This window comes from Urocitellus parryii, chromosome 1, assembly GCF_045843805.1.
Source record: "Urocitellus parryii isolate mUroPar1 chromosome 1, mUroPar1.hap1, whole genome shotgun sequence".
Lineage (NCBI taxonomy): Eukaryota > Metazoa > Chordata > Mammalia > Rodentia > Sciuridae > Urocitellus > Urocitellus parryii.
Window position 1 is genome coordinate 90356838 of NC_135531.1, and position 26308 is coordinate 90383145.

The 26308-nt window shown below is 36.3% G+C and overlaps 1 protein-coding gene across 1 annotated transcript in view; it reads right to left on the reverse strand.

Annotated features, from left to right (window-relative positions):
- Positions 1–8026: 8026 nt before the first annotated feature.
- Tmem232 (transmembrane protein 232) overlaps positions 8027–26308 on the reverse strand; it is a 192945-nt gene continuing 174663 nt past the window's right edge. The window contains exons 12-13 of the mRNA XM_077795632.1: positions 12361–12448; positions 8027–8302 (exon numbers count right to left, since the gene is read on the reverse strand). Of these exons, the coding sequence (XP_077651758.1) occupies positions 8027–8302; positions 12361–12448 (364 nt within the window). The remainder of the gene's footprint in view (positions 8303–12360; positions 12449–26308) is intronic.

The following is a 26308-nucleotide window of genomic DNA, read 5'->3' on the forward strand; positions in this document are numbered from 1 at the left end:
CACTAACTCAGGTTTAAAATTATTCAAATCTAGGAAATCAAGAGATCTTTTAAATATAAACTTGTTTTCTTTGGGAAGCTTCTTTGCCTTCCGGGTTCATCTTCCCTTCATCCTATTTTCCAAAATGGCCTGTGGCTATATAGGGAGGAGTAAAGCCTATAAGGGTAGACAGAAGCCTGGGTCCTTAAATCCTCCCCACAGTCCTCTGACACCTCCCTGACCTTTTTTTTTTTTTTAAATTAATTTGTCATATATGACAACAGAATGCATTATAATTCATATTATACATATAGAGCACAATTTTTCATATCTCTGGTTGTACAGAAAGTAGAGTCAGGAACTAGTATGCTTTCTTTACTAATGTGCCCTGAAGGTGGATCCATCTCTCTCTCTCTCTCTCTCTCTCTCTCTCTCTCTCTCTCTCTCTCTCTCTCACTCTCACTCTCTCTCTGGCTGTTGCATTTGATATGCTAATACCAGAGACCTGACTTTCAGTATTTGCTTCTTACCTCACCCTAATGATTGCAGGTGTGTCTAATCCCTCTCCTGGAGGAATTTAACAGTTCCTGAGTAGTCTGGGAATTGATGCTGCTCACCTGCTCACTTTCCTTGTCTATCGGGATGTTTCTACACCATGACCTCCCCACACACATACCTTGCTCTTCAATTACCCTCATTTCTATCTTTCTCTCTGACTTTCCACAATATCTCTTCTTGGAATAGTTTGGAAGAAACTGTGTCTGCTATTCATGGCTTCTTTACAGTGAAGCCTCTGATTGGGAAGCCAAATGAAAAATTGGAGCTAGAGATGAACAGATTGGCCCATTTTAGTTTCTATTTCTTCATAAATTTAAGCACTATTCAAAGCATTACTGGATTTTGGTTCTCTAGGTTTTTTTTTTCATATAAAGTCTCACTGGTGATTTTGAGAGGTTTGATCTCTACCTTATTCATTCATTCATAAAAAAGGATTCTCCTTCCTAAAAATAGAGTCAGCTCGGGAAATTTCATTGGACAGTTGGGTAACCACAAGGTTCTTTCAACTAAAAAAAAATGCTTCGGAAATACATATTTGTTTATTTTTGACTTTTCAATGAAACAGCAATAAAAAAAATAACAAGGCACTAGGTATTATGTAAATAGGTCCCTTAGCTAGAATGATTGGATGGAAAAGTGAGCTTGAATAAACATTAAAGCCAAATTATCCCTGAAATTTATGTCACCATGAAAAATGCATGTAGCTCAAAAATACCCGAATCATCAGCAGAACTTACAAAACTATACAAATATGTGAATTTATGGTATAGAACATGATAATTTAAAATGCATTTTGCTCTAAGTTTCCAAACACATCCTAGGCCAGAGAAAACAAGGAGAACTGGTACAAGGAAATTCGTGAATTTGTAAGTCTCCAGTGGCTAACTAAGGTGGAAAAGTACAGAGTGAGCTAAATTTACTACGGAGCAGTGGCAGAGTGGATTTTCATGACTCCCTATCTTCTTCTGTAGTTAGCCCACAGGGGAGGGGGTAAGAGTCATTGATTAATCATGGGTAAAACAAACAGGGCTCTTCCTGTCCCACTTCCACAAACGGAGATGTGAGGAGAAATGAGGAGCCTTCCTGAGACCTCCGGTGCTTTTATCACTGACCTAAAGATACAGTTTAGTGTATGTGCAGTTTGGAATAAAATTTTGAAGGCAAACCCAAAAGCAACCCTCAGGCAGTTAACTTTGAAATCCGAAAGTTCAGTGAAACTCTGGAACAATTGTTCTCAACCAGGAGCAATTTTGCCCCCCAGGGTACTTTTGTTGTTACAACAGGCAGCAGCAGGAGTGAGGGGATGGGGCTATTACTGGTATCTAGTGCCTAGAGACCAGAGATGCTACTAAAAAGCACAGAAAACCCATCACATTAAATAACTTTCTAGCCCCAAATGTCAGAAAAACCCTGTAATAGAACCTTGTGATGTGAACACAGTGGTATAATTAAGGCGGCATAAGAGGAGAAGAAGGAGTATCTACCATATGTGTTTTAAGCAATACCATGCAAGAATTTGTGAATTTGTGGATGGATTTTAAATTTCTTTGGACTTATTGATATAAAAAATTTAAAGTATGAGGAAAAAAAACACTGAAAAGGTAATTCAATAGTAGAGAGTTACAAAGAGGGTTGTTACTAGTAGGAACAAAAGAATCAATTATTTGAATTAGAATTTCTATATGTTACTATAAAATTTCTAAAATTAATGATGCTAGTTATTTTTGTCTATTATCTCCATGCCTCTTTTCCCTAAATATACTCATCAATGCTAGAGTAAGTATATTTTTTTCAGGTATTTTCTTTCTTAAACATGTCTCCAGTATGCCCACAAACCTATATGAATCATACTATTTGTCCTTATTTTAAAATCACAATAGGATAAATACTCATTTTTATGCTTGTATTACTCAGAATGTATTATTTTGTTTCTCCTCTTTTCCCCTAATATATACTTTTTAATTTTCAACACTCTAATAAACAGCCTAAAAGTCCTTTAAGTAATTCATTCTCTATATGTTAAAAGGTCAATGAAATAGCTTGTGTAAAAAAGAAGTTGCTTTGATGGTTACTAAGAGAAAACTACAGAATCTATAATAAGTGAAGGGAGGAAACCCTTGGTTTGCTCTTTCAAAATAGAAATAAACATAATGGTAAAGTAGCATGGAAACAAGTTTTAGTTCAAAGGGAATTTAGACCTGAGGGAGGCTAAACACTTCCTAAAAGAGGCACTTAACAGTAAATAAGAGCTGTAAAAGGTAAATAGACAAGAATATCTTTCTCTTTCTCTTTCTTCCTCCTGTCAAAGTGGAAAACAAATAACAAAGAATGAGAAAACATAAGATAAAGGGGGAAAAAAGAGTAGCTGAAAGGCTCCATTTGATAATTTGATATCAACACAGTCCCAGACTCATAGGCCCCTTTGTGAATTTTAAAGCAAAGTTAATACTAAATGTAAATGACAAATAATTCCAGTTGAGTTTGTGTTAAATTGAGCACTTAATGGAAAAAATGAAAATTTGTTCTAAAAATGACTTGTAGTGAAGTTTCTTTTTCAGCCATTTACATTAACTTAAAAAAATGATTTTTTTCTTCCAAACTCCTGTGTGTGTGTGTGTGTGTGTGTGTGTGTGTGTTGGGAGAGTTGCAGAAAGAGCCGAGAAAAGGACCTATGATGCAAAATGAAAGAAAGAAAGGGGGGTAACATTATGACATAGTCTAATATGTCATAGGCATTATGTTGCACATTCTTTCCAGTAATTTAACTAGTGACAGCTCCAAACCTATGCTTTTGTCTTTTGCTGTGTGATGCTGGGAAAGGAGAGCACATGTACAAGAATGGAGAGGATGAAGAAACGATTCGTCCAATTGCCTTTCTCTTCCTGCATGTGTGGTCTTCAAAGTAGACAGTTTGTTCAGGTTTCCATTTTTTTTCCTGGGCTCCCAGAACCACCTGTTGTGTCCCTCAGAAGTGTCAGCAATAGCGAGGCAGTGTCCCCCCATCAACGGCCTGAGCCCCACTGTGTGAGGTGTCTCCTCTAATCCCCACATTCTGATAATCCCATTCTTTTTGATTCCATGGACTAGGAATGGTAGCATTTTTCTCCAGTTACTGTTTCTGTATTGTTTCTATGTTCCTTTCTCATTTTCTCAGTTCTCGAACACCTTTTAGAATAATTGTTGACATCAATTCTGTTAAAATGATTGATGAGAGTTTTTCCCTAATTACCTTCTGATTGATGGCAATCTTTATATTAATTATATCCATTTTATAAATTAGCAAAATGAAGTACAAAGGGTTCGGTGACTGCCTATTATATCATAGCTAACCAGAGGTAAAACTAGGATGTAGATCCAGATTTACAAGCACAATCTTTGCTAATATTTCAAGAAGAGTCAGAGACATAAGACAACAGTGAGAAATGTTTTATTGCTAAATAAAAATGAATAATTTAAGAATTAAAGTATAAGTATTTTAACCATTTTTTCTCCATTTCTTTCTTTCTTCATATATACCTATATAGAGATTTTTTTCTCTCTTCTAAATCACCATTTACTGAGAGCAAAGCGGTTATTAAAACAAAGGTATGAATCCATAAGGATAAAAGACGATAGTGTGTTGGAAATACTAACACAACTGTGGAGGTTAGAAAGCAGTTGAACAAGCAGGAACAAATCTAAGCAGAGAAGAGCAAAATAAACCAAAGTCAGTAGTGGGAAAGTCTTAAAGCAGACAAGATTGTGTCTCAAAATGCCAGAAAGTTTCAGAAATGGAGGGACCAGGTTTCTTTTCATGAAGTTGGTGCTTAAAACAGCAGGATTTGTTGAAATTCTTACAAGTAGCAGTCAGATGCTAGAGTCCCTTCCCTTCAATTTCTAACTCAGTGGTTACATCTGCCTGTAAACCAATAGAAAGATTATCACTTAAAAAAGCAGCCAGGGTTTGGTAAGGCTCATGTCACTAGTGGTTCTTAACAAGAGAGTGGTTTGCATGGAAGGATGAGAGTATCTGGGACTTCCATAGGATTAGAACTGGGTGATGGGAAGAGTCCTAGAAGATGATAAACACCTGCTAGAACAAGCTTTTGGAGGAAAAGTGATTCAGAGAAATGGAATTGGCTGGTCTTCATTAAGAGAGATGGAACGGGCTGGTTTTCATTAAGAGAGATTTATTTTCACGTGTAAATAAAGCAATAGTTGAAGGAAATTTTATTTGTAACAACTTGAATATTCTCTGTAGAAGGACACAAGGATAACACAAAATGGGAATAAAAACCAAGTTTGAATCAGCTATATGTGAATGAAAACAGAAACTTACCCCCAAGATTTTTATACCACATATTTTGTTATTTTAAACAAATAATGATACCTTAAACTCACATAATATAGGTCACAAATTTGTGGCCCATGTGTCAAACTTAAACTAAAATATGATTTTAAAAAATTATTTGCCATTGGCACCAAAACAGACATGAAGACCAATGGAATTAGAAGACAGAGACAAATCCCCATAGATACAATCATCTGATATTCAAAAAAAAAAAAATTCAAAAGAAATATTCAAAACAGACATTGGAGAAAAGATAAGCTTTCTAACAAATGGTGCTGAGATTTCCCTATTTAGAGGAATGAACCTAGATCCCTATCTCTCATCCTGAGCAAAAATCAACTCAAAATGGATCAAAGACCCAGGAATTAAACCAGAAACTCTGTAATTTCTAAAAGAAAACGTAGGCTCAATACTCCAATATATTAGCACAGGCACCAACTTCCTGAACAAGACTCCTAAAGCAAAAGAAAGAAAACCAAGAATCAATAAGAGGGATGGCATCAACTTAAAAATCTTCTACCCAGGAAGGAAACAAGAGCATGAAGAGAGCCTACAGAACAGAGAATGGGCCTTCTACTCCTCAGACAGGGGATTGATATTCAGACTGTATAAAAACTAAAAAAAAAAAAAAAAAGACAAAAAAAGAACCAATCCAATTTATAAATGGGCAAAATAACAAATGAGATACTTCTCAAAAGAAGAAATTCAAATAGCCAAGAAATATATGAAAAAACAATCAACGTCTCTAGCAATCAAGGAAATGCAAATCAAAGCTGCACTAAGATTCTATCTTACTCCAGTCAGAATGGCAATTATCAAGAACACAAATAATAGTAAATGCTAGTGAGGATATGAGGGGAAATGTGTATTCATACATTGTTGGAGGAACTGCAAATTAGTACAACCTCTCTGGAAAGCAGTATGGAGAATACTCAAAAAAGTAGGGATGCAGGCTGGGGCTGGGGCTCAGCATTAGAGCGCTGGCCTAGCATACGTGAGGCCCTGGCTTCAATCCTCAACACCACATAAAAAACAAATAAATAAAATAAAGGTTATGTGTTCAACTACAAAAAAAAAAAAAAGTAGGGATGGAACTACCTCATACCCAGCTATTCCACTCCTTGGTATATATCCAACAGATCTAAAATCAGCATTCTATAGGGATACAGCCACAGCAATATTTATAACAGCACACTTTACAACAACCAAGGGAACCAAGTTAGATGCCTGTCAATAGATAAATGGATTAGGAAAATGTCATACGTATATACAGCTGAGTTTTACTCATCCATAAAAAAGAATGAAATTATAGCATTTGCTGATAAATGGATGGAACTGGAGAATATCATGCTACGTGAAATAAGCCAGACCCAGGAAGTCAAGAACTGAATTTTTTTTTTCTCTTACATGCAAAACCTAACCCAAAATAAGTGTGTGGGGGGAGTTACATACAAATAGAAAATGGAGTAAAGGATGTGGATTGAAGGCAGAGGAGGAGGGACAGTAAAAGGGAAGAACAGTAGAATGAAACTGATCAAACTACCGTATGTACATATATGAATATGGCACAGTGAATTTCACCTTGATGTATAAATCTATCCTACATTAATTTTTAAAAACTATAAGTAAATAGAATATCTGTAGTTTAAAAAAAGGGAACAGGGGGAGGAAGGAGTGGGGTGGGGGAGATCAAGTACTAGATTGAATTGGAGAGAATTATATTCCATGCTTGTATAATTATATGAAAATGAACCCTATTGGGCATAACTATAATGCACTAATAAAAACTTAAATAATAAAAAAAATTTTCGAAACAATTTGAAACTTTGTGTTAGGATTTAGATATGAGGCATCCCACAAAAGCTCCTATGTGAGACAATGCACGAATGTTCAGAGGTGAAATGATTAGCTTATGAGAGTTGTAACCTAATCAGTGGATATGTGTTAACTGAGAGGTAACTGCAGGCAGGTAGGATGTGGCTGGAGGAGAGAGGTCGCTGGCAGCGTGCCATTGGAGCTGCTTTCTTCTGCCATGCCCTTCCGCCATGATGTTCTGCCTCATCTTGGGACCCAAAGCTATGGAGTTGGCTGATCATGGACTAAACCTCTGAAACCATGAATTCCACATAAGGTTTTCCTTCTCTAAATTGTTCTTGTCAGACTTTTGGTCACAACAATGCAAAAGCTGACTAAAATATACACTGTACAAATTTCATTTTAAAAAATCCATTTAAAGGTTTCTTTCTGAAAGACTAGAAGATACTACAACACAGTTCATACACGTCAGCATGTAGTCAAGTGGCAAGACATTTCTCTAGATGGGATAGGCATTCTCCAGCTCCCATCATTAATATATGTTACCTTTCTGACCTGTGTGGTCATTCAACAGACCTGATAATGTACCTGTCTCTTGTGTATCTCCAAGCTGTGGGTGTGAAATTGAAAAATATATTATCTATGTTTTTCAGAAAAGGAATATAAGGCATCACAGGATCCCTTTTTTCATTATTATTACTCATAGATTGAAAGCTTCAGATGAAGAGAAATACTCTTTAAAAAATGACTACTAACGGGATGAATGCCTCCAGTAGTTTATACTGCACTTGGCAGGGTCATCTTAATCCACTGCCATAAACTCATCTGACAAAGTAAAACCACTGTCACTCATAGATTTCTGCTGGCATCCATTAAAGATCAAGTGCATCAAAGGTGACTGGCCCTTCCAGATTTGCCTACATATAGTAATTTAGCAAATTCAAGTCTCTGTCATAGTGTTTACTTAAATGTCAACAATAAAATGCAAATGCAAATAGATGCCACAACCTCATTTATTTGAATAATAGTGACTATAGGAGTATAATCAAATGCTCACTCTATTTTCAAGAAATAACTCTTATTCAGTGATTCATTAATTTGGAATTCATTTCCATCTTATAGTCCAATGAAACTCAACATTCTGGGAATGACTGATCAAGAATGCTATACAATCACAAGACAAGCATCAACTGAGAAAAGCAATAGTTATATAATTGGAAATTTTTAACTGGTGAAATCACTTCCTTCAACTGACTAAAAGTTGACTACCAATATAGGACTAAAATATGACTATTGAACAGCTTGCACTAGGATGACAGCTCCTTTCCACCCAATGACCTCAGATTAATTACAACAAATATTCCTAATATGAAGCTCTCTTGGTCTGTTATTAATTTCTGGCAATGTGATCTCCATTTTTTTGTGAGACATTTTCTTTTCTAAAGAAATTGCTTCAGTCATCTGAGGAAGCTCATAAGGTTTGGTTTGCTTATGCAGTTTCTCTTCTCTTCTCTTCATAATTTCTTCAAAGTGCTTTTTCTCTTCTAAGTCTTTATCTTTCCGTTTTTTGGCCTCATTCATCGCCTCTTCTTTCCTTCGCAAATTCATTTCTATCTGCCACTGTTAGAGAGAAAACTTCATTTACATGTAATTTCCATGAAAAAATATCAATTTAGCTTCTTCAAATGAAGATACTTATATACATATTTCTTAGTCTTCCACCCCCACCCCGGCACCCCGGCAGACAATCCTTAGGAATCTTATACTCTTCTACCGTACTAGGAAAATATACAAACCACCTATTAAAACACATACGATCCCCACAAAAACAGAATTCTCTCTTAGTATTTTTAACATTTTTAACATTCGAAAGAAGAGATAAAAGGTTTTGGTTTTCTATATCCCAAAGGATTTTACTTTCTTCATCAATATTGATATTTATATGACAGCATGGGTCATAAAATGAAAAATAAAACTAAGCTAATGCAAAACAAACAAAAATATAGGAAAAAATATAAATGGAAGGCAAAAATTGTGGTACTATTCCATATGAGATTGAAATGAAGTTAATGGTTGGCAGCAGACCAATTCTAGGGGATTCATCTTAACTAATCAGTTAATTCATGCCAATAATAGCATATCTGACATCAGCATATCTGAGTAATCAGTGTTGGAAGTTATGATGATAAATCAAACATCATCAAGAGAAAATTTTTCCCTATCCTTATACATTTTATCAGGGAATATATAAAATGATGGCAAACTCCCTTTCAGACAAAAAAAAAGGTTTACGGAAGAATAACTCAGCATAAAATTTAGAAATTCCTAAGGACACTACCTACACCCTCAGTTCATGCACACGCACAAGCACAAATGAGCTAAGGAGCCTCTCAGTTAATTTATAGGTTATTATGTGTATCAGTGCTGTGAATCCTGACTACTATTTGACAACTGAGATGTACAGATAATAATAAGCAGAACCAAACTTTAGAGTCCATAGATATCATTCAGCCCTGCTGAAGGCCTACAATTCTGTAAAATGTCAAAATATTCATAGCAGAATGACATTAAGAGAGATGGAATGGGAAAGGGGAGAAGTGTGGAATGAATTTGACAAAATAACACTATATGCTGTATAAACATACCACACTGAATACACCTTTCTATATATCTATAAAGCACTAAAGCATTAAAAATGATTAGCTAAATAAATAGAAGGAAGACAAGTAGAGGAAGAGGACTAGGGGGAGGGAAAGGAGGCACCAGGACTGAAATGGAGCAAATTAAATTGTATACATGTGTGATTACATCAAACTATTATACTTAATTATAAAGCATTCACTGAATCATTAAAAAAATCAAAGCATAAAATATCATTACATATACATATTATATTATATATCCCAGTTAGGTTTTAATGACATAAGAAATACAAATTATCAGCACTTTCTTCGAGATTGCATCTACACAGTTATTGCTCACATATTTGGTTTCTCAGAAACCATTTTTTTTTTGCAGGAAATATATAGAAAATTGAGGAAAAACATCCAGAACATTCAGGCACAGCCTTAAATTCATGTTTTGTTTTAGTCTACAAGTTCTATGATATTTAAGAGTGACACATAATTCCTTCACATATAGTAAACTAAATAATATTCTGTTTAATAAGACTATCAATTTATGTTATAGCATATAAGTAATAGTTGGTTTAATATATTTTAATATAATATTTTCTATGGATAAAGATAACTAATGTACCTTATATATGGTATGCCATGTACCTATCTCATACTTTGCTATTTACACTGTGAAAAATCAAGAGGATTAATTTTTAAGAACTGTCAGTAAAATCAAAATTTTAGGTTTCCAAAACAGCATGTATAAATGAATAAATACATATGAAAGCTGCCTGCCAAGAAAGGTTACTGTATTACTATTGTCCAAGAGGCTACTCTTCCTCCTTAATTCCTTTCTTAAAACTTGTCATGGCTGGAATTCACAATACATCAAAATCCTTCATCTTATAAAGCCCAGAAAAAATAAAATTAATTTTGTCTCAGCTGACCATGACTAGTAGATAAATCATTGTAGATAAATCATTGTATTGGGCTGGGGTTGTGGCTCAGTGGTAGAGTGCTCGTCTAGTATGCACTTGATCCTCAGCACCACATAAATGTAAAAATAAAGATATTGTGTCCACCTAAAACTAAAAAAAATATATTATAAAAAAATCATTGTATTGTTTTGATTTGAGCATGTCATTTTTATCATCCATTATGGTAACTAGGAGGATGCACATATACTTGAAGTTGATGGGAAATAGAAGCACCATTTACACCTTTATTCATCCCATGAACTCAGTGATTTGATCATCATGCTATGGAACACCTGCTCTATACAAGGAACCTTAATATCCACTGATCTATTAGATATTTCTTATTCCTTGAATTATTACAGTCACTCACAAAAGTCAGTTGGCTTGTAGGTACAATTATATCTGTAGGTTCAGGAATGTGTTTTTGTTTCTTGTCAATATTACAGATCCCATCCTCTGGCCTCCAATCCTGGTAGAGACTATACACAAAGAACTTGAGGTGCCATGAAGAAAGGAAAAGGAAAGTGGATTTGGAGTCCAGAGATCTGATTTTGTGCACAGACTTCATCATTTACAAACGTTAAAACTTTGGGCAAGTAACTGAACTATGAACCACTAATTATTCTTATTGACAGATGTTTTACAAAGTTGTTGTGAGGATCAAACTAATAATGTAAGAGCATTTTTAAAAGTGTGAAATACATCTGAAAGGAAATGATATGTGCATGAATACTTTAATAATATAATATTTAGAGGCACTTCCATAAGCTTTCCCAAATCAAAACTAAAAACTATTAACTATTTTATTAGGCTACATATCAAACAACGTGGATCTCAGAAACTCTAGCACAGTTTCAGACAGGATTCCTTTACCTTTCTTTAGCTACACTATAAGCTGGCCAATGGCAGCAATTACCTGAATAATGCATATACAACAAAAGAACAAAGATGACAGTTGTTAGAAGCTATTTCCCATCCTCTTTTCTGTCATTATCCTCTTTTTAAAAAAATCTTTTAAGATGTTGATGGACCTTTATTTATACGTAGTGCTAAGAATTTAATTCAGTGCCTCACACATGCTAGGGAAATGCTCTATCACTGAGCCACAACCCCAGCCCCATCTGTCTTATTAAGTAACCCTAAGGATCATTCAAATTTTTTGAGAATGAACCAAATATATTATATGTTGGTTAGCAAATACTTTATTATTCAACAGTAGAACCAAACAGTAGCTCTTTTTGTGACTCTAAGATATCAAGCAGTCTCCAAACTTCAATATTTAAATTTATTGCTACAGTGGCTTAAATATTAGCTATGTGGTATGTAACTATTCAATGCAACCAATAAATGATATAATCCCCTATTTTTTATTAAGAGATAAATAAATAGAATGTGAAAAATTAATCTGGTGATATTTAATCAGAATCTGATGAATATTGAACTACTGGTGATAAAATAATCACATTTTTTATGTTATTGAATTCTTTTTGCGTTCAAAGAAAACACAAAAAATAATGTCTCTTACTCCAGCTCTACTGCTAAAAATAATGTAGACATAAAATGAGAGGAACTAGGTAAGCAATTATCAATTAAATATAGCACAATAAATTAAAGTGTCTTACGTGAATAGCCTTATATTGTCACTGCTTCTTTAACGCATATTAAAAACAAAGCGATTAAAAGTCTTTCTAATTCGTCAAGGGTAAAGAATGGTCACTGAAAATTGAGTCAAAATTTTTTTTGTTCTGTTATTAGAATTACACTGCAGAAGAAATCAGTATTCAGTGTTCAATATTAGATTCTTGTCACAAGAAATCAGTACTAATTCAGGAAACAGGATTAGGCTAGTATTTCCCAAGTTTCCTGTACCCAGTGAAGGCACTGAGTATAGCAAACCTCATGCATCTCACTATGTGGATAGCATAGTGAGATAAAATCCTTGCATCCACCATTCCATTCAATGACCAATCATGACTCTATTTTAAATGCTATGTACTAATATTTCCTTATCAGGGCTACATTTTACAATTCAAAGTGCTTTTGAACACAGCTTTTGCTCCTAGTTTAAGAAAGTCAATCTTACGTGATAGTCAACGATTTTTGTCAAGTTCTTATCCGCCTTGGTGAAGAAATCTGGATATGGAAACATGGGAAGTTCTGAAGGACGTTCCCTTTAAAAGAGCACAAGAACAGAGCCAATGTTAGGGATAGGTATTCTTCCTGCCCAGAAATGAACAGAGTTCTAAATCATAATGACTAAGCACTTGGATTCTATGTTGTTAACATAAATTGCTTACTCTGTATAGACTACTGGGTTTAGCTTTTAGTTTTTGTGAGCCATTTGAGGTTAGCAAAATGGGCCCACTTGAAGGACCTGCATGAAATACAGAATGAAAACTACACAATAATAAAAAGGCAATCCTTGCCTAGCAGGTATAAACAGTATAGCTGCAGCAAATGAGACGGTGGATATGAAGGGTTTGAGGAAATAAGCAGTAGACTGTGTTAAATGGGAATGAAAGTGTCCATCCCGGGGCTGGGGATGTGGCTCAAGCGGTAGCGCGCTCTCCTGGCATGCGTGCGGCCCGGGTTCGATCCTCAGCACCACATACCAACAAAGATGTTGTGTCCACCGAAAACTAAAAAATAAAACATTAAAAAAATCCTTTCTCTTAAAAAAAAATCAAAGAAAGAAAGTGTCCATCCCTACACATAGCCCCACAGCCCTGGAAGTTCTGATGAAAGCCTGTGACTAATAATTTGAGCTTAAATATGCTGAAACAATGATGTGATTTCAATAATTCTTTCACGTGCTTGTATTACTAAGGGTGGAAATGTGGTCATTTGGCAATAGCATGACAAAATGGTTGGAAGCACAAGCTGGGCTCCAAACTATGGGAGATTTAGTGTTGAATTACCCACATACTAGTGCATTATTAAAATTATTGTGCAGGGAAGGTGTGAGTCCAGAAAAAGATAAACAAGAAGATGATGGTAGAGGATGCCCTTGAAGGAGAGAAAGTGGAAGTAGAGAAAATAGTAGAAAGAATTAGGGAGAATTCGTGAGAAATTTCCATATCCAGTTTGAATTCTTAAATTCTTAGTCTAGAATATCATCTCCCACCTAGACTAAGACCTTCTTTTCTAAAACCCCTGCATCCACCATTCCTTACCTACATTATTCTTGTCTCTATCTAAATTTTTTCTTCTAAAATACAAAATGTATCTTGTCAAACTGCTACATCAGACTGTTGGGTATCTCCCCACTAAGTTCAGGATTAAAATCACATGTGTTAAGAACACCTAAGGCATGCTACTGTGCATTTGTTAAAGTAGTTCAGTGTAGTTTCTCCAGACTTATTTCTCTCTCTCTCTTGCCCCCTCTGGGTCTATGAACCCCTAGCACACAGGCTTTCTTGCAGTTGCTGCCATCTACCTTGCTCCTCCTTAGTATCACTTGTTTGCACATGCTGTGGACACTCTCCAATTCATCTCCCCTGCTCTCCATCCATGATCCAGGTCTTGTTAATGAAGATTCATTCCTCAGCTCTCAGTTCAAGGCCACCGCTGTAGCTCTCCATCCATCATGGACCTTTCTTTCATTATGTTTACCTGAGCTATAATTCTATGTTTGCCTTGTGCCCGGGTGAATTTTGTGTTCTCCTGACTAGAGTATGGGCCACATGACCGCAGAAACTTTTACCAGTTTGCAGACCACTGTTTCTTCAGTGTGCAACACAGTGCCACCACTCACTCACTGAATTTTGGCCTGTTTGCTTAATGGTAGAGGAAATGTAAAACCTATGATAAGCTTCAACCCTCAATTTTTCAAGCCATTACTAACAGTTCATCCCCACAACACTGTTGTGTCAGTTGAGTAGTACTGGGTATAGCAAGAGGACTAAGAGATGAGCTCAGAGTGGATTTGGCTGCTGAGTTCAAAGGAAAACAACTGAAGTGACAGGTTATCATAGAAAATGGAGCCCTCTCCCAGCCTAAAAAATATTCAGAAATGTTGTGAGAAGAAGATTGAGCTTCTCACTATATGCCAAACAAGGTTTTTTACCATTGTATTAAAACTAAAGAAAAATGTGTATCTAGAAAGCTGGGGATTTGGAGGACATGGAGGAGCTAATGTTGGGGTTAACTATATTCATTTTAATGAAATATGGGCATTTCTAATATTTAAACAATTATGCCAAATGTTGTAAAAAGATAAATAAGACATAATCTTAAAATCATTTAAAGGTTAAAAGTATTCAAGCAAGTTGCCGAAAATTCCTTTTTGAATAATGTACTCAATTTTTTTTAAAAAAATGCAGTAACATAATGTTAAAAAGACCTTTAAAAGTAAAATTAAATAAATATGAGTATGCATCTGTGATTTCTATTACCTCTGTTGAATTGTTTGTACCAGAAAAGAAAAAGAAATGCATGGATAATTATAATGCAAGAAAATATGAGACATAGACAGGTAAACATTGAGTTGTACGAACAAACAAATACAAAGGGGTTAAGCACATCGGCTCTGCACTTGGACATATCTTGATATGAATTTTGATTCTTCCAATTAGCGATACATCATCCTTAATGTGGAATAATAACAGTCCCTACCTTATTATGATTTTACAAAGAGATAAGATATAAATCAAACACTAAACAAGTTTTAGCTCTCATACTTTATCATCATCATTATCAACAGCACTCAGAGAAAGAAGCCATAACTTCAGTTGACACTATCAATTATGGGAAAGGGGACTAAGGACCACAATTCTGATGAGCTGTAAATAAGATATAGAATTTTGATAAGTTAAATGGCAAGTCAAAGAAAGAGACTTCCAAAAAGATGGTATTTATTTTCCCAAAGCTGCTTTAACAACTACAAACTGGGAGGCTTAAAACAACAGAAATTCATTTTCTTACATTTTCTTTCTGGAGGTCAAAACTCCTAAATCAAGGTGTTGTCAGAGTTAGAGGCTCCAGAGGCTCTGGAGGAGAATCCAATCCTTGCCTCTCCCTTAGCTTCTGACAGATGTTAGCAATTCTTGGCTTGTGGCTACATGTCCTCATCTCTGTCCCTGCATTTGATTCTTTTCCTTTCTTCGACTCTGTCCTCTCCTTTTCGGTTTCTTATAAAGATACCTCTTATATGAACATAGGGATGCCGCCATTGATTTAAGGCCCACATGATCAAGATGGCCTTGCCATTCACTTCTGCTGTACTAGACTGAGTCCTCTGGGCTATAGGCCCCTAATTTCCCATTTCTTAAAGCATTTACTTAGAAATTGTCCAATTTTAAATTCTCCCTCAACCCTTGAAAATGTAAATCTCCTCCCAGAAATGTTTTTCTCAAGGACCTGGAGCCATTCTTTGAAATGTAATTATCAAAGAAGTTAGTTCCCATTTCCCAGGTTATTTGACAATCAACAAACACATCTCAAAGACCTAATCACAATGACTAGCCTATTCTTTTAGGTTCTCCTACATGTGCCCTACCAGCTCCCCACAGCACTCACAATTCTCTTGCCTTTGCTTTATAGGAGTTGCGTTCAATCTCTTTCCCCTACTGCAACAGCCATATGCAAAAACCTGTCTGCCTGTTTAGTTTATCCAGTGCAATTTTCTTGGACCTATATAATCTAGGATGATCTTGTCTTGAGACCCTTACATTTTTATTGATCTTTCTTACAAATAAGATCACATTCATAAGCACAGGGCATTAAGATTAGGCCTTATCCTTTGGAGAACACAATTCCAGCCCACTACAGATGACAAAGACTCATTTGAGGAAAAAGTCAATGACTGGTGTGGCAGGAACCCAGAATACTTCTAAGGGAAGAGGGAGTGACTCATTTATTCACTCATTCATTTATTTAATACAACATTTATTGCAAGAGGGATGTTGGTATAAGAAAAAAGAGAACTTTAGCTACGGCTCTCCAGAAATTTGAAGGTCACAAGGAGGGCGGTATAAAAACAGACACCTACAGTACATTGGGAAACTGTTGGAAAACAGTAAAATAAGTTTCTTTGCAGTATAAAGGTGGGTAGCTGGCACAACTTAGCAAGAGAGAACTTCCTGAATGGATTATACATGATTGTCCAAGTTGTAGCAATAGGATTATGATGAGATTGATAAAAAGACACATTTGGACATGTTCAGTTTCTTTAACATATCAAGGATGAGAAATGTACAGATGTTTACCAAAAAAGTGGGGAAGATGACATAGTTCCTATGTGGAGTTTCGGGTTTTCAAGTCTCCAAAACCCTCCTGAGGGCACACAGGTATGGAAGGAGCACCCAAAGTAAACACTGTATCACTTAAACAAACCACAGAACTCCACAAGTTGAAAGACTTGCATTTGAATTAATACAAACCCAGGTATTACACAAACGGAACTTCTCAAAAAACACTGGGATTTTCTTTTGTCAATATAGAAAGCCACTTGCAGCAGACCCATGATCCCACAGACAACAATCAATATCAGAGCTAAAAATTATTCCATTAAAAATTGTTTAAAACTGTAGATGATACACTGAAGCAGCTAGGACTTAATGGCCAAAATCTCAGAGACAGAAATGAACCACAGAAAGCAAATAATACCTGCAAGATATGCTTCTCCCTAAGGCATTTCCCCACTTATTGTATGGAGTACAAATGGAAAATCCAGGCAGAGGAATTTTTATTAGAAGCACAGAAGCCAGCAGAGCATTTGGCAATATCACAGTGTGGGAGAGGCAAAACTTAAAGAGTTTGGAGCTGCTAAGGTAGCCCAGACTGAAGTGATCAAGCTCAAGAGGAGTGCCATACTCTTTACTAGGTTTCCCCTTGAGGGATTTGGTAGATTATTAACCCATGAAGTCTGAGAAGCCAAGCAAAGGGGTCACTGACAAGTAGAGTCAGATTTTTCATAAAATTGATGGGAACACAAAATTTGGAGTATAAAATTGGCGAGTCTTTGATAAACACTTCAGGCTCCATTTGGGAGTCTTGAAAATCTACACCCTGAAGTTACATTTGCTCGACATAGATTGAAGTTAAAAGCCATAAAATTGTTGAGTCAGTTCATCCACTGGTCGGACTAGAATGCTCTGAAATCAAATTACAAAGCAAGAAATGGCCACATCCTTTCTGAAGGCATAGAGCGTCAATTAGATTTACAATTTCCATAAACAAGTTTCAAAATTCAATAAATCATGATTAGACACCCCAAATATTATATGGAAGACTCATATGTCATTAAAAGTGGGGATTTAAAATAACTATGATACATATATTTAAATAAGCTATAAATGGACAAATTCAACAGAAAACTGGAAGCTATTTTACAAATTCATAGATGAATTCTGTAATTAGAAAAAAAAGCAGAAGTGAAAAATTAAATTTAAAATTTAATAACAGATATAATAGCAGGTTGGGAATAGAAAAAAGATAAGTGACTGAAAGAGGGGAAAATAGAAATGTCTAGGCTCAAACAAGCAGACATAGAATATAAAAAGTAGAAAAGATACATGCATGAAAATATTCAAAATAGCATTGTTGTAATAGCAGAAAACTGGAAACAACCCAGACATTTACCAATAGTCAAAGGATAAATTGTTGTTGATTCATTAAATGGAAATTATTTTAAATTGTAAATACATTAAACATAATAAATGAATGAACTTCAGCTAGATGCAGCCATGCAGCATAATTAAAGTCCATACACAATTTATGTAAGAAAACTTGCAGTATAATTTTATTTATAAATATCCTAAACTACATAAAACCACACAATGCAAGATTAAGGATGCAGACATTTGTTTAAAAAAATAAGAAAAACGAAGGAATGATTTACAAGATTTAGAATAGTAGTTCTTTCTGCAATAAAGGAAAAAACAAGTGATTAGGGGAGAATAATGAGAAAGTGTCTAGTTTTAGTCATATTCACTTCATGGCTGGGTGATGGGAATTTTGGTGCTAGTTTTATTTTATCATTAGTACTCTTGTTATTAAACTTGAAAAGGCACATTACATATTTCTTGTATATATTACACATTTAACAATAAAAAATATAAGTAAAAAGAACATTTTTGCATAAAGGAACCACATTCTGGAGCATCAGTCTGCCTTGTAGTCTAACTGCCCAGTTACCAAAAACAAAGAGTTACAAAGATACATTCATATGGTAATTAGATAAATATGGATCACAGGATCTTTAAGGGCAAAATACATGGCTTTTTGACAAAAGCCAAATAGGCTGACCCTATACTGGGCTTGCTGCTTGCCTCTGAAGAGGATCAATATTAGTTTCCTAAGGAATATCTCAGGTGCTATCACCCAAACCATCCCCAAGAATGTGATGAGCTTTTTGCTGGGAGGCTGGGAGCACTGGAGATTTCCCTAGATAAGGTGGTATCCCTGTTCCGCCAGGGCAGTGACAACAGAACTGAGCACCACACTCATCTAGGGATCTAGGTTTCTCCACGAGGGATTTTTGAGTCCATTTTACATAAACATGGTTCATCCTCTTCTCCTTTTCTAGGCTCTTCTTTTTCTGCAGCACCAGGGGCCTCTTCTGTTTCTCCAGATCTGTTTAGTACTATGCCACTGTCCTCTGATTGCCTTTGTCCAGCTTGGCCAGGTTTGGGCTGTGCCTCCCCAGAGAGACAGTGATGGGCAAAGCCCACTAAGTCTTAATACATCCCTTTTCTCTGGTCCTTTGGATCCTAGTAAAGGGCTACTTGGGCAATCCCACCACTTCCATGGTCCCAGTGCAGAGATCACTAACAAACAGTGAGGCCTTTTTTTCTCCAATAAAGTAGATTTTTCTCTTCTCTTAACATTGTTCACTTAATATTACATCACCTTTTATCGTGATATAGTATTTTCATTACATCAGTTTTTTCATCTCCTACAGTATTTGCTCATATTTTCCTAATGATTTAGGTTACTAAGAAAAAATAAAAACAGTCCTTTGGCTATCATATATTTCCTTTCCTTAAGCGGACTTTGCATAAACCAAGATGAACTCAAGTTGATCAGCACTATGCCAGGCTTTGAAAACTTCTGAGCATGTCACCTGTCACCGCCACCGCCCCCCCCCCCCGCCCCCAAACACTGTTCAGGAAAACTCAATTTGTCCTTAACAAAAATCAGATCTTAAGTAGCATTGCCTGTTAATTCGTCAATAGCATTTCCCCCAATTTTGTTTTATTATTCTTAGGAACCATGACTCATTGTGAAAATAATTGTTTTCAAATCCTTAGCGACACACTTGATGATAACTTTAACACTCAGAACCCCACCTACTCAGATTTAATATTTAAAAAATCTTTAAAAGAAGAGTTTAAGCCAAGGGTGGTGGTTCATGTCTGTAATCCCAAGTAACTCAGGAGACTGAGGTAGGAGAATCTCAAATTCAAGGTGAGCCTGAAGAATTTAGCAAGAGAGGAGATTGAAAAGTAGATGATTTTTATGGGTATATTAAGGGAAGATTTTTATCTTAATAAAACAATTTTGTTTTGCATTTGGGAGACCTGATTGATACAAATAGCAAATCATACCTGAGTGTACTTTCATCACTATTTGTATTTTTTGAAACCTAATTATCTTGTTCAAATCATAGCTGGCCATAAAAGACAAGACTTTTTTTTTTTTTTTTTTTTTTTGGTACCAGGGATTGAACCTAGGGGATATTGGCCACTGAGCCACATCCCCAGACATTTTTCTATATTTTATTTTGAGACAGGTTTCACTAAGTTGCTTAGGGCCTTGCTAAATTGCTGAGGCTGGCTTTGAATTTGCAAACCTCCTGCCTTAGCCTCCACTGGGATTACAGGCATGTGCTGTGTGGCCTGGCTGAAGGACAAGATTCAAAGCACAAATGTTTACAAGACAGTTATATGGAATTAACAAAGCTAATACCAATCTCTTTGGCAACTTTTTAAAAACTGGTTAATAAAGAACGAGCTCATTTTAAACTATTATTTTTACGATTACTTGTTCCCACATTAACAATATCTTGTAACTAGTTAATTGATCTTTTTTTATAAATGTATTTCCTATTTTTAAAAATTTCACAGATACAGTTCACTCAGTGAGAGTCACTACATTGTCTTTCTCTCACCCCTCCCCTCCAACTTCTATAGTTGAGCAGTGATCTCATTTCTGCCTAGCATGAGAAACTGTCAGTCAAAGGAAGACTCTGGGGTCCTTGGGCTTCTGACATTCCCAATGTTGATGTCCCAGGGGCTCTGTCTCAGACATTGGCTTCCACAGTTTCAGTCTCAAATTTCTTTGCCAGCCAGACTATTGATCCAGTGGTTTCCATATATAGTTTCTGTTAGAAAGTTTCAGGTATCACTTTCATATTGATTACAGCCTACAGAAGCAATTGAGCTACATATAGTCGTGGATTTTCAAATTTTAATTTGTGTTCTGAGTCAAAATATCCCAGTGAACCAGTCCCATTGAAACAAGCCTTTCTGTATTCCCATACATAAAATGTTATAGTCCTGGGCCATGCATCGTCTGCTGCTACCTAACATTACAGATTTACCTTCTTCTGCAATTTATCTACAATCTCCTAATTTATCCATTAGAGTCTGGGGTCTTTTCATTAATTCCTTTGTAGATACTAATCTGTGTGATTATGGCAATAGGATTGTGATGTGATTGTGATGTGATTGGTGTCCAAAACATGTCAGAAGTCATGGTAAAGGGATGTTAAGCAGATTTGACACAGAGGAAAAGAGTTAATATGTCTCCCGCAGAGGTGTGGCTCCAGGACCACCTCAAACTAGCCTGGTGGGATGCACAGGAGTAAGTATAGAATTACTGAGAAATGACTTAAGTGAGTAGTAGTATCAAGTGTCCTTCACAGGACAAAATTGAGTGGAAAACAGGGGATTATTTTCATTTAGAATACATTGGATTTTAGAGTCTACTTACACCTATTGGAACTGGTGGCTTTCTGGGCTTGCTGTGTTTCTGTCATCCTGAGAATACGCTCCACCTCCGCTCCCAGGACCACTGCTTTCTATACCCAATAAGCTCCTGTTTCTTGATTTATTTTCTCATTCTGGGGAACACATTCTTGCCGCAGTCTGGCTGGGCACAAAATCATGAACCACTCACAGCCTTGTAGATTCAAACAGCAACTCTTTATTCCCAAACTCTCACTGGCACCATGTTCTGGGGAAAATCCACACCTCCACTGGGCTCTGCATCCCAAAATACTCTCTGAATCCTGGGAGAACTCAACAGGAACTCAAGGAGTGGGTGCCTGAGGCAGCAGGATAGCCCTATTCCCAGCAGGATCCACCTTAAACCTGGAACCGCCCTAAACCCGGATCCGCCCTAATCCCTGAGCAAGGTCACCTTACATGCAATGTCACTGCAAATGACCTGGGTCCAAGGCAAGCCCATTTCCACAATGGAGAGTCCTCCCTCTAAGCAACATTGGGTAGGCTGACAAGGAAATTGCCATGCGTCATTCCTACTTGGCTATGGCGCTCAGCACATTCTTAAGATACTTCCTCAGACAAAGTGAATAAAAACTAAATTATAAGAAGCCTCATATATTTGAGGATGTCTTTATTCCACTCAAACATTTGATAGATTAGGATATGAATGTATTCAGGAAACATTTGTTAAATGAACTTTGTCCAAATTGAAAAACAGATCAGATTTAGATAACTTTGAAATGAAAAGTGGTTACCTATATTCCAAACATTATGAACCAAATATACTGAATAACAAGGAATGCTTATAATTCTATTGAGGATATTGTTTCCCTCAGTGTACTGAGGCAATTGCTCCAATGTATTCTTGCTTCTGGTGCTAATTTTGAGTAGTCCAATACCATCCAGATTCTCAGGCATTTATAGCAGTCTGCTTGTTCTTTCTGGAATTATATTGTTTAAGATATCTATTGCTAATTTTCTCAATAGACAGATGCAGAAATCTCAATTAGCAAACAAAATGTGTACTTCTTGCTCACAAGAGTCTGGTGCAATTTAATAGGAGCTCTCTTCCACCCACATGTCCACGAACCCGGTTTCTTCTCATCTTGTAATCCCACCAGGCCAGTAAGAGGCATTCCGGTTCACTTTGACCAAGGAAGAAAGGTGTGGAGGAGATACACTAATTTTTAACTGTTCTGATACGGAAATATCATGCCACTTCTGCTCATGGTACTTACCAAAAAGTGCATAATTCTAATGCCAGGTTTCTAAATGTCGGCCATCTTGGTATTTGGGTAAGATGTTGATTTGTCATGGGAACTATCCTGTGCATTGTAAGATATTTAGCAATATTTCTGGCCTCTTTCCCTTACATGTCAGTAATATGCTTCACTGTGACAACCAAAATTGTCTACAAATATTGTCCAGGTCTTCTGGTAGGCAAAATTACCCTATTTGAGAATCACAACTCTAATCTAATGACAAGGAAGTATTCTGAATAAATGTATAAAGCATATGAAATATATTATGATTGCTGGTGGTCTCTGCAACAGGAAGTTTTAAGTTTCTCCTTTCCTTAGTTTTGCCATTTTCAAAATAGAAGGTGTAGCAAAAATTTCCACAATGGCACCCTGTAATTGTCGCCTCCTAATATTCATGCTCTCATGTAATTTCATCTCCCGGAGTATGGACTGGGCAAAGAACTTGTATCTAACCCATAGATTAAGGGGATGATGAAATGTCATTTCCACCATTAACTGTGACTTCTGTCTTATTAGCAAACACTTTTTTTTTCTTCCTTAGCATTTATGCTTTGGTAAATCAAGTTGCCATACAGGAAGGGCCCACAGCAAGGGAATGACGATAGTTTATGGTTGAAAGCCAATAAATCTCTGATGTTCTCTGTTAAACAATTCACAAGAAAATAAATCCTGCCAATCGTTTATGAGTGATCTTGGAAGCTGGGTCTTTCACAGATTTTCCTTTAGAGGAGATGTTAACCCTAACCAACATGTTTACTGCCAATACATATGAGACCCCTAGTAAGTGAACCCAGCCAAGCCATGAAACTGTGAGATGATAAATGCATGTCATTTGTATGTAACACATCTTGTGGTCATTTCTAACATGGCAATAGGTAATAAATACAAAGCATCTTAGAGTAAATTCATTTTGAGGGCTGGGGATGTGGCTCAAGCGGTAGTGCGCTCGCCTGGCATGCGTGCGGCCCGGGTTCGATCCTCAGCACCACATACAAACAAAGATGTTGTGTCCGCCGAGAACTAAAATTCTCTCTCTCTCTCTCTCTCTCTCTCTCTCTCTCTCTCTCTCTCTCTCCTCTCTCACTCTCTCTAAAAGAAAAAAAAATCATTTTGAGCACTATTCGTGTCCCTTAAATGTGTATTTGTCTATAGTTCTTCAAATTTAAAAAAATGATAAATAAATCTTTAATCTTTTGTTGTTTTTTGAAATTCCTTTAATTTTAGTAGACCTCTGGAAATGTGCCTCTTGCTTTACTTACTTTCTTGTTCTCATTTCCTTTTTCTTTGTCTTCAATTTTATCTTCTAAACCTTCTGTTGAATTTTTAACTTCTACTATTATGCTTTTAAATTTGTAATAACTCTTTCTTTTTATCCTTATACTATTCATTTTTAAAACCCTTCATTTTTCAAGGATTAAAAAGGTTTCATTTATTTCTCAGAGGATAATAATTATAGATATTTTTAGACTTTTTTTTCTGTTCCTCTGCTCTGTTTCAGTTTTCTCTGAGTGCTTTTTGTATTTTCTTTATTTGGGCCCTTGTCTATTATATTGGAGTCATTTTGTCTAAATACTTGGTGAGTTTTATTGCTCCATTAATATTTTAACAGCTTTACTAAGGCATAATTAACATACATAAAATTGTACATCTTTAAAATACATAAGTTGATAGTTTTTACATATACATATTCATGGAATGATCATCATATTCAAGCAAAACATAGCACCCCCAGCCAATTTCTTCATGTCCCATTTACTACTTATTTGTGTTTAAGAATAAAATGCTCAAAACACAATTGAAAGCTCTGGCTGGGTTGCTGGGGCATGTTGAAAAATGGCTCTCATTATGGAGTGATTGGGTAGTGATTATATTAGTTACATATTGCTGCATAACAAATTGCTTCATAATTGGCAGCTTAAAGCAACAAACATTTATCTTCTCATGTTTTTTCTGGGTCAGGAATTTGGGCATGGTTTCTTGTTAGGGTCTCTCACAGGGTAGAAGTTGAAGTGTTTCAGGGACCTCCTACTGTGGAGCATCCACTCACAAGTTTATTCACATGGCTACTCCTGTCCTTGCCGGTTATTGGTCAGAGGCATCAGTTTCTTTCCACCTGAGCCTTTTCTTAGGGCAGCTCAGCATACCACAATGGTTTAAAAGTTAGAGAGGGTCCTCAAGACAGAAGCCACAGATACTTAGTATGCTAACCTTGGAAGTGGTTTCTCATCATTTCTGCCATATTCTATTCATTAGAAACAAAGCATTACGTTCACATCGAACTTGACTACACAGGTCCTGAGCAAAAAAAAGTCAAGGATCATTGGAGGCCTACCACAAATGGAAGCCATTTCTTGGGCAACCCCAAACACGGCCATCTATAGGCCTTTTCTGTTGTGCTGGATGCAGATAGACAATCTCCTACCTGGGGTTATGTCACTGTGGATCATATGGTGAGGAGGGAAGGGGTGAAAGTGGAAGTGTCAGGGAATGAAAGTAGGGGCTTTGTTCCCTATGAATTCTTTACCTTTATTCAGCATAACATCCTTGTAGTCTTTGAAAGCTTTTGAAGCAGTAAAATAATATGCTCATGATTCTGTTTCAAAATGATTGCTCTGATAGTTGTACAGATTGAACAAGAAATACTGGGACATGTGGGACCACTTTGGGGACAACCAAAATAGACAGTGGTAGTGAGTATAAAAGATTGGAAGAGTAGTCTTACCAGAGGAACAACTGATGGCCATAGCAACCAGATAGATTTGGGGAAGAGGAAATCGGGAGATGTAAGAGACCCTGCCTTTTTCTTCTTTTTCTGCCAATGAGAGATTTCAATGTTGCTAGTTTAGAGGACTTAATAATATAAACTTTCCACTTCAGGCTAAACTACCAAGAATGTTTGGATGTGAGTATCCTCTAGTATTTTATTTCAGATGTTCTCAACTATGAAATTTTTGACACACTGACATTTTCTACAATTGTGAGGTACATTAAAATTATTTATTGTTAACAGTAACTAGAACCAAATTCTGGAAATTATCCACTTTTATAAAATATATTATTCTGGGCTTATCCCCATACTAACACTCTCACTCCCATTTACTAAAATAAAGTGCTTGAATGGAATTTGGACAATAGAACTGCAACCAGCATGTGGAAAAATGGGGCATTACTCAGAATCTATGATTTCTATGTGGTGATCTTAAGTAATCTAAGGGTCACAGGAACTAGAGTTCAAAGTGGTTTTAAGAACCCACTAGTACTCTTTAAACAGAAATGGGGGTAATGCTTTTCAGATTTCAGAATCCAAAACCAGGCATCCTTTCCTCTATATTTTTTTCTCCAAGGCAACACAGGTACCAACACCATAACCAATGACTGGCAGCACCAAAAGGGCTTCCTTTTCCTTCATTCTGTCAACTCTCCTATATTTTTAGTTGGTCTTTGCAGGTTATACAAAAAATGTTTGAAGGAAATAGAAAAAATTGATGAGTAGAGATTATATTTCATTCTAGAAACGGTGCTTACCACAAGTAAGATTCTATTGAGGGGAAAAGGAAAAATTTGGGAAGATTGGAAGGGCCCTGTTTTCTCAACAGAGGACTAACAATAGCACTTTTCAGAGATCTGAGATCCAGGAAAAATGGATAGAAAAAAAAAAGTTACATCCCAACACAGCTACCTTAGATGAAAGCCTAATACAGCCAGAACTAAGCTGGGCACTTTGGTTAGCACTATGCCACCTGCTGCAGATCTAAGTAGGAGCTTCAAGTAGCAAGCAAATGTCTACAGAGGGCTGCAAGCATACTGGTAAATCATACCT